This window comes from Drosophila navojoa, chromosome 2, assembly GCF_054131105.1.
Source record: "Drosophila navojoa isolate 15081-1374.11 chromosome 2, UAZ_NAV_1.0, whole genome shotgun sequence".
Taxonomy (NCBI): Eukaryota; Metazoa; Arthropoda; class Insecta; order Diptera; family Drosophilidae; genus Drosophila; species Drosophila navojoa.
This window is the reverse complement of record NC_142890.1, coordinates 25551256-25559570: the sequence shown is the minus strand read 5'-3', so window position 1 is coordinate 25559570 and position 8315 is coordinate 25551256. Positions and strand designations below refer to the sequence as shown.

The window sequence follows — 8315 nt, the reverse complement described above, 5'->3', positions numbered from 1 at the left end:
ATTAAGTAAGTACACAGCAATTAGACAGCTAATTTAATTACCACACCCACCCACTGTTTAATTGGCCCATAATCGCTCAAAGCGAGCGCCGGCGCTGATTGCCGCCCAGTCGATACAGTGAGACGCCAGCAGCTACATATGTATCTGTAGCTGTAGCTGTAGCTGTATCTGTGGTCTAATGTGTTCTGCATCTATGTCTGGCGATTGGGTGGGGCTCGACTCTGCTCTGCTGTGCTGTGCTGTGGCTGCCACTTACGCAGCTAATAAAGCAGCAATTTGGCAGCTGACGCCGCTGCCAACGCAAACAAAACATCAAAAGGCGAACGGCCCCACCGTTGCCCCACTCTGCACCACCCTAACATCAAACGCCAAATGTGCGGAGGTTTATTTACAACAAAAACAAAAAACTCAACGAAAGTGTTGTAGCAAGTACAAAACACTCGATCGCCAGATCGCTGGATCGCCGGATCGCATTGCCCTTGTTTATTGTGTGCGTCTGTCTATTAAGAGACTTGGAATTTCGGCTGCTGGCGCTCGACTCGGCACCTGTTGGCTGTTTTGAAGAGCGCTGTTATCGCCGCCTCACAGATTTATGCGAGCAATCCTTCAGTTATCCAAAGCTCAATAGTTTTACCTGAGGCCACTGGCTTTGAAGCGGCCGCCGTTGACGTTTTTATGGGCCAGAAACGAGGCGCATTTGATGCATTGCCAGCGCAATGGGCCCTAAACTCCTCAAGTGGACTCACGCTGACTGCACGTTGATTAGCTCTGGCCAAAATGAGCTGCAAAGAAAGGGAAACCAAGGAATCAAATAATCATTCCATAAAGATTGCTTATTTTATTATTTATTATTCTAAATTATTTTTAATAAAACAATAAGAAATAAATAAAATAAAAGGATATTATTTATTTAAAAAATTTTAATAATAATGATACACTTTTTGGTTGATTTTGTAATACACATTTTTATATATTTTTGTATATGGTATAATTTCTTTTTATTTTATATATTTTTTGACATTTTTGTTTTGTTTTTCATTATATTTATTTATTAATTGTTACTAAGAATTAAAGCTAGAGTAAGAAAGGCATTTAATTATTCTTTATAAATGTATATATTATTTATTTTTTTTAAATTATTTTATTTATTTATTATTATTCTTTTTGTTTTTCTTTATTATTTGGAGTTTTATGGATTCCCTTCCCATAACTTTTACTCTCTTAACAAAATTAAATTATATATCCATTATATGCTAAAATGGAAGCAACATCGAAAGTATGGAACAAAGAGAATTAATTGAAGGATAATAAATAAATCAGCAGAGAGATCGAATTGTTTTGATTACCCAGGCAATCTGGGACGATCTGAAATATATTATATATATATTTTTTTATACAAATTTTGGAATTATTTTGATTTCATTATTAACTTTATCCGATCATAAACGCCATTAACCTATTTTAGAGTGTTTATTTTGATGAACTTATAAGACAATCATGGCTCGATAATACTTACATAACCAATTGTGCAACCAACTGGCGCCCAAGCGAGGAGCCCGCCACAACAACAATCATCGATTCAGAGCAACAGCAGCAGCAGCAGCAGCATCCACTGAAGCCACATCCCGACAACAGTTACAGCAGCAGCAACAACAATTGAGCCACATAACGAACCAAGTTTGAATATACTCGTAAGATTCCTGAGTATATTAGGTAGCAAAATTTTTACGAGCTCATTATGGCTCATTTCGGCGATTGTTGTGATCCTTTTATGCGCCTTCGAATGGCTTCAAATGGTTATGAGGCTATTCGCTGTCTGTCCCTGGCCTCGCAGTCCTGTGCGGCTGCCGATGCTGCCGATGCTGCCGCAAGGACTCACGATATTTAGTTTGCAGTTGCGACTGCGATTTTTACTTTTGGCTGTCGTTTCGTTTCGTTTCGTTTGGCTTGCTTTGCTTTGCTTTCGCTTTGGCGCTGGCTTTGGCTTTTTTGCTTGGCTTTCCGCTCATGTTACTTTGCAGTTTGTTGTTGTTGTTGTTACTGTTGGCAAAATGTCGCCGACTGTCTGCGTATGTGTTTGTATGTTTGTGTGTGTGCTTGTGTGCTTGTGGGGACATCCGTGCGCTGTGTGTGTGTGTGTGTGTGCAAGTTTTTGTATCTTTTTCGCATGTTGTTGATTTTAGAGACTTGGCAACGAATGCGAGCGACGACTGCGACTGACTGCGACTGACTGGGCTGCTGGGGAGGTTGCACAAAAGTAAATTTCTTCTTATAATAAGTTTATTTTGCAAACACTTGTGGCAAGCAACTTTGTTTGTTCGCCTCTAATCTACGAGCCGTTTGTGCGAATGTGCAAACTTTGACAAATATTTGCAAAAGTTTTGCACAACTGCGCGAGCTGCGAACCGAGCGCCGATCTCTTTGCATTATGCATATGAATTTATTAGCATCAATTTGGAGACGCATTAATAACGCATCTCAAATATGAAAATGTATACATATGTGTGTATATATGGTACATATGTATATGTATATGTATATGTATATGTATATGTATTCACATGTATTCATTTGGGCAACAATTCATATTGACGTCAATCGGCATTTAGCTAACTGCATTGACTTTTATTTTGAGACTCGCGCTATATAAGAAATTGTAATAAGCTGTTAAGCGCTGTGAATCGGCGACACAAATTATAAGAGTGCCATTCAAATAAAATTCCATTAATATTCAGTGGCAAAACTATAAAAACGGCATTCAAAAGCCTTTGGAAATCTTGTACATACACAAATAAATCAAACTTAATCCAAATGAGAGAAATGCGAATTCGAAAAGTAGTATAGCTGCATGAGTCATGTGAATCTACAATGTAGTCAAGGGAAGGATATACAGCGAGTCAAAGGATGAGCTTGAAGGATTAGCTTTATAATATGAATTGACTTCAGCAAGAGTAAAAGTATTCAATAAACAGATCTAAACAGATCTATTTTTTATCAATTAAATTTTTAAATAATGCAACTCTGAGCAATTAAAATTGCAACTATTTTATAATTACAAAAAGTATTAAATAGAAAAGTAAGCTACACAAATGAGTTAACACTTATAACATTAATTATTGCTGACTCACATTTCTGGCTATACCACAGATTTGAAATATATTCCTTCCATTTGTTATATTACAATTATAATACCTTTATAAGTTTCAAGTTTTAATTTTAAAATAAAAATGTATTTTGATAATAAATAAATAACTTGGATAATGAAGCATTAAGGCTCAGCTCATATTGGATTGATATGTAAAATGCAATTTTAAATAAAGATCAAAATAAACACAAAAGATAATATTCTATATTATTTATTTTATTATTTTATTTCATCATTATTGTCTGATATAAGAGCTATTAAAGTATATATTATATTTTTAAATATATGCTAATATAAATAGTGTACAGTATTTATATATATATTATTTTATTTTATTATTATATACATATGTATAACCGACGATATATTACCAGATACAGACACAAACAGTAGTACAAAAATTTAATACAACGATGAGTTTATTATAATTACTAAATTACCGTAATTACTAGTTTAGTCTTATATAATATAACGAATATATTCAATATCTGAACTGCAAGTTCTGTTTAATTACTTTCTTAATTAAAGCTGTAAGCCACAAATAAACTTCTTCAGTTTAGTTATTATAAATTTTATAGAAAGAATTCACTTTAAAAAAAAATATATATTATGAGTCAATGAAATATACAACAGAATTTAGAAGCGAAAAAATATTGTTTGATTTCAATATGCTATAAAAATAAATCATATATCATTATAATGGAAATGTATCAGATAAAATAAAAAAATTTGAAAATCTAATCTCTTCATTTAAAAATTTGTATACTCATTTCAGCCTTGCTTATTATTATTTATTAAATTATATATATCAACTATTTTCCTTTGCCAAATAAACTCGCACAAATTGCAGCGGAAAAATGTTCAGGAAATCATGGCTAGCCAGCATTGTATCTGTATCTGAATGTGAATTTGTATCTGCAGTGCGTTGCGTGCAACGGGCAACTGCCAACTGCCAACTGGCAACTGGCGAGCATCGAGCGCTGAGCGTCGAGTGTTTGTCAAATTGAGTGCAAACTGGCGAAAATCGTTTGAGTGTAAACGTGCGCTGTCTGGCCTATAAGAAAAATCAGCCCTCCTCCATGATGAATTTCCACAGACAGAGCGCATTTTCCACACGCGCAAATGATGAATTCTCCACTCAGAGCGAGCCGAGCACTCGAACATGTTCGAATGAACGCGCTCAAACGGCCCGGAATGAACGCAGGCGAGCAGCCACGGCGAGTCGTAGTCGGAGTCGAATTCACTTGGTGAGAGAGAGGGAGCGAGCCGCTGGTTTGAGTAGCCCTTATCACTTGGTGAGCGCAGCGAGTGAAGCGACTGTGGCTCATTCTGTTTCAGTTTCGCTCATTCATTTAGTTGTTTGGCTCTCTGTTTTGGCTGCTTCTTCTTCCAGCGAGCTGCTGCCTGTCGCTGCTGCGTATCGGGGGAGCTCTACAGGCGAAGCGCTGCTGCCGCTGCCGCTGCCGCTGCCGTCGACGCTCGCTGCTGACGACGGCCCAGCCGTTGCCATTCAGTTGAGTTTAGTTGAGTCTCAGTCAAAACACAACCAACTGCGATTTGGTGGCACATTCGTTCGATGGCAACGGTTTGGATAACAGGCGCGCGCTTTGTTTTATTATCCCACATTATCAGCGGCATTATTGTTATTGGCATTGTACGCTCAATTTTAATGTTGTATGGCCCTCGCGCTCTGAGCTCGCACTCGCTTACGTATCTGTAGTCCAGTGGCCAGTGTATATCTCAATCTGCATCTGCATCTGCATCCGCATCTGCATCCGCATCTGCATTTGTATCTGAATTTCAATTTGAATCTTCAGCTGAAGCGTCAGTTGAACGTGAAGCGCGCGCTCGTCGCTGTCGTCGGTCGTCGTCGCTAATAACAATAATAATTATAATAACAATAACAGCAATAATACCAATAATAATAATAATAATAATCGTAATAATAATAGTTTGTTATAACAATAATGACAACGCTATGAATGCTAAACGAGGCATTGAATTGAAAGTGATTCAATAGGCGCCACATCGAATACTCCAGATCAATATTTATCCACTTAAAAAACAACACAAATTTTTATATGAATTATGGTGTCAGTGTCAAGTGAATAAAACGCGCGTGCAATTGGAAAACAGCAAACAACAAAATCTAAATTTAAAATCTACAATTAAAAACGAAACCAAAATCAAGTATACGAAACTTTAATTTAAACAGAATTAAATATATTTTATAAAATTCTACGGTCGGCAAAAGTGCAATAAATAATCTTAAAGAAATTTACAAATAACGAAAATTTAAATAAAAATAAAAATATATTGTTAAAACATTTTTAAGAGGAAGAAAAAAAACAGCAAACCAAAATTTTTTACAAATAACATAAATATAGCAGAAATATTAACTTAAACTGAATTTATCACAGGATTGCTAAGGCAATGCCCATTGTGGAGCACAACTGAGTGTTGAGTGTTTGTATACGAGTGCCGTGCGCCGCGTGCAGTTACTTTTAGTAGCGGCTGTAGCTGCTGACAGTTAGCCGCCAAAATTCTCACCGCCAGCAGCAGCCACAACATGAACTCCTACTTCGAGCAGGCCTCCGGCTTCTATGGCCATCCGCATCAGGCAACGGGCATGGCCATGGGCACGGGCGGGCATCACGATCAGACGACGGCCAGCGCCGCGGCGGCCGCCTACAGAGGCTTCCCGCTATCGCTGGGCATGTCACCGTACGCCAACCACCATCTGCAGCGCACCACACAGGACTCGCCGTACGATGCGAGCATCACGGCCGCCTGCAACAAGATCTACGGCGATGCCGGCAGCGCCTACAAACAGGACTGCCTCAACATCAAGGCGGACGCCGTCAACGGCTACAAGGACATTTGGAACACGGGCGGCACCAATGGCGGAGGCGGCGGCGGTGGTGGCGGCGGTGCCAGCGCTGGCAACACCACCAACGGCTCCAATGCGCCCAACGCTGCCAACGGACAGAACAATGCGGGCGGCGGTGGCATGCCCGTCCGTCCGTCCGCCTGCACGCCCGATTCCCGCGTCGGCGGCTACTTGGACACATCGGGCGGCAGCCCAGTGAGCCATCGCGGTGGCGGCAGTGCCGGCGGCGGCAACGGCAGCGCCGGCGGCGTACCACAGAACACAGCCAGCGGCGTGGGCGGCGGTGTGGGCGCGGCCACAGCCTGGAATGCCAATTGCACCATCTCGGGCGCTGCGGCGGCCCAGACAGCGGCTGCCAGCAGTTTACACCAGGCCAGCAATCACACCTTCTACCCCTGGATGGCAATCGCAGGTGAGTCCACAGCAGATCCAATCAAAAGTGAGTGTTCAGCGCAGTCTCGACTCTTGATCTATCTATCTATCCTAAGTTACATTTGAAATTCCTTTGATAATTATTATTTTGATTATGATTTATTGTTGTTGTTGTTGCTGTTGTTTTTGTGGCTGTCTCACTTCTCACTTCTGGTTTCATGTGTGTTTTCATAGTTGTTTTCGCTGGTCAAGTGATGAGCCATTAGACATCCACTTGGCGAGTGAATAATTATGCGACCATTGTTAGTTAATTATTGCAACACTCTCAGCAGTTGTAAACACTTGTAAAACAGTTACAGAAATAAGCTTACACTATGTAAACAGAAGGGGAAATGCGAAAAAAAATGGAAAAACATACTCAAGTTCTTTGCTTGAATTTCATATTTTAAAAAAATATTTAAAGAAATTATAATAATATATTAGATTATATTATCTTTCACATATTCTAAAATCTAAAAAAATCAAAATTGATCATTTTGTTTAAAATCAATATCTACGAAAAGAAAAATCAGTTTTTTATTTATGTAAAAAAGATTGGACTATCTCTCCGATTATTCGTATTTTCGATTAAATAATTTTATAAAAATATATGATTTAATTTTTTGATTCTTATTATAACAAAAAAAAAAAAAAAAATTCAATAAAAAAATTTCTCAAAAAACAATAACTTTCCGTATATTAAATATATATAAAATATTAAAATATTTTTAAATTATTATTGAAATTCTCTCAGTAATAATAGCAGTATTTAAATGAATCCGCTTGACGCTGATTTGATGCAGTTCATCAATTTATAGAGTCCAATCGGTGCACAAATTGAGCTTGAGGCTGGCTCAACAGACCCATAAATAAAGCTCAAACACTCGAAGCAGGCGTTGCCACCCAACCAAACCAGTGGCAGTTACACCTGGTAGTTAGCTCTTCCTCTTCTTCCCCTTCCTCTTCCTCTTCTCCTTCTCCTTTTTCGTTGTCGTCTAGGTGGTGCTGCTGCCACACGCCTTGAAGCACTCGCGCAGTAGCTGCCTCATAATTTTCAACACTTTGTTTACTAATTTTTGTCACCTTTGGTTTTAATGATGCTCAGCGGCGACTTCGTCGACGGCAACGGCGACGCCGACAACGTTGTCCGTAATTGCTGCAGCAACGTTGGCGGCAAACTGGCAACAAAAGTGTGCTGCAATTTGTGCAACAAGAACGGCAGCCCAGCCAAGTCAAGCCAACTGGCAGCGCTGTAAATTATGGCCAGGCAGCTGAAAGAGCTGCGAGAATAGCAAAAATCCTTTTGCCAGGACACACACTGAGCGCGCACATTGGGCGGTTGAGCAGAAGTCGCGCTTATTACAGTTAACAGCGCCATTATGTAATTATGTACAGCACGCTCTCAACTCAAGCAGCAGCAGCAGCAGTAAGGCCACCAGCCGAGCCAAGTCCACAGGTTGCCTCACCAGCCAAACGGCCAGCCGGCAGTCAACCCGTACGCCTGCCGACTCCTAAGCCTTATCAACAGCAACGCTCTCAGAGCCCTCGACAGTGGGTTCAACGAGTCGCTGATAAGCCACAAGGCACTCATAACACCTTCAGCGAAATTCCATTTACAATTCGCATACAGCCACAATCAAAATCCAATTCAAAAGCTCCCCCCAAAAAATGCTGACCAAGCGAAATTTATGATCACCTTCATGTAGGTGGTCGGCCGAGCGGTCAGGCATGAATTTGGTATTCGTATTCTGAGCGCGTTAAGTTTGAAACATTTATGCTTCGGTTGGGCCGCGGGGCAGACCAGAAGTGCGCAAAAAATCAATCAAATTTCACTTGGGCTATCGGTAATTACAAAACTTGGCACCCGAA

At 39.9% G+C, this 8315-nt stretch overlaps 1 protein-coding gene across 5 annotated transcripts in view; it reads left to right on the top strand.

The window, feature by feature from the left end:
* The first annotated feature begins 4601 nt into the window (after window positions 1–4601).
* The window catches only part of Ubx (Ultrabithorax), a 98939-nt gene continuing 95225 nt past the window's right edge, over window positions 4602–8315 (top strand). The window contains exon 1 of one of the 5 annotated variants that reach the window (XM_018113554.3): window positions 4602–6474. In XM_018113554.3, coding sequence (XP_017969043.1) covers window positions 5715–6474 — 760 coding nt within the window. In that variant the 5' untranslated portion in view covers window positions 4602–5714. The remainder of the gene's footprint in view (window positions 6475–8315) is intronic. The other 4 variants (XM_089257756.1, XM_018113555.3, XM_018113557.3 and 1 more) reach the window with 4 other exon arrangements.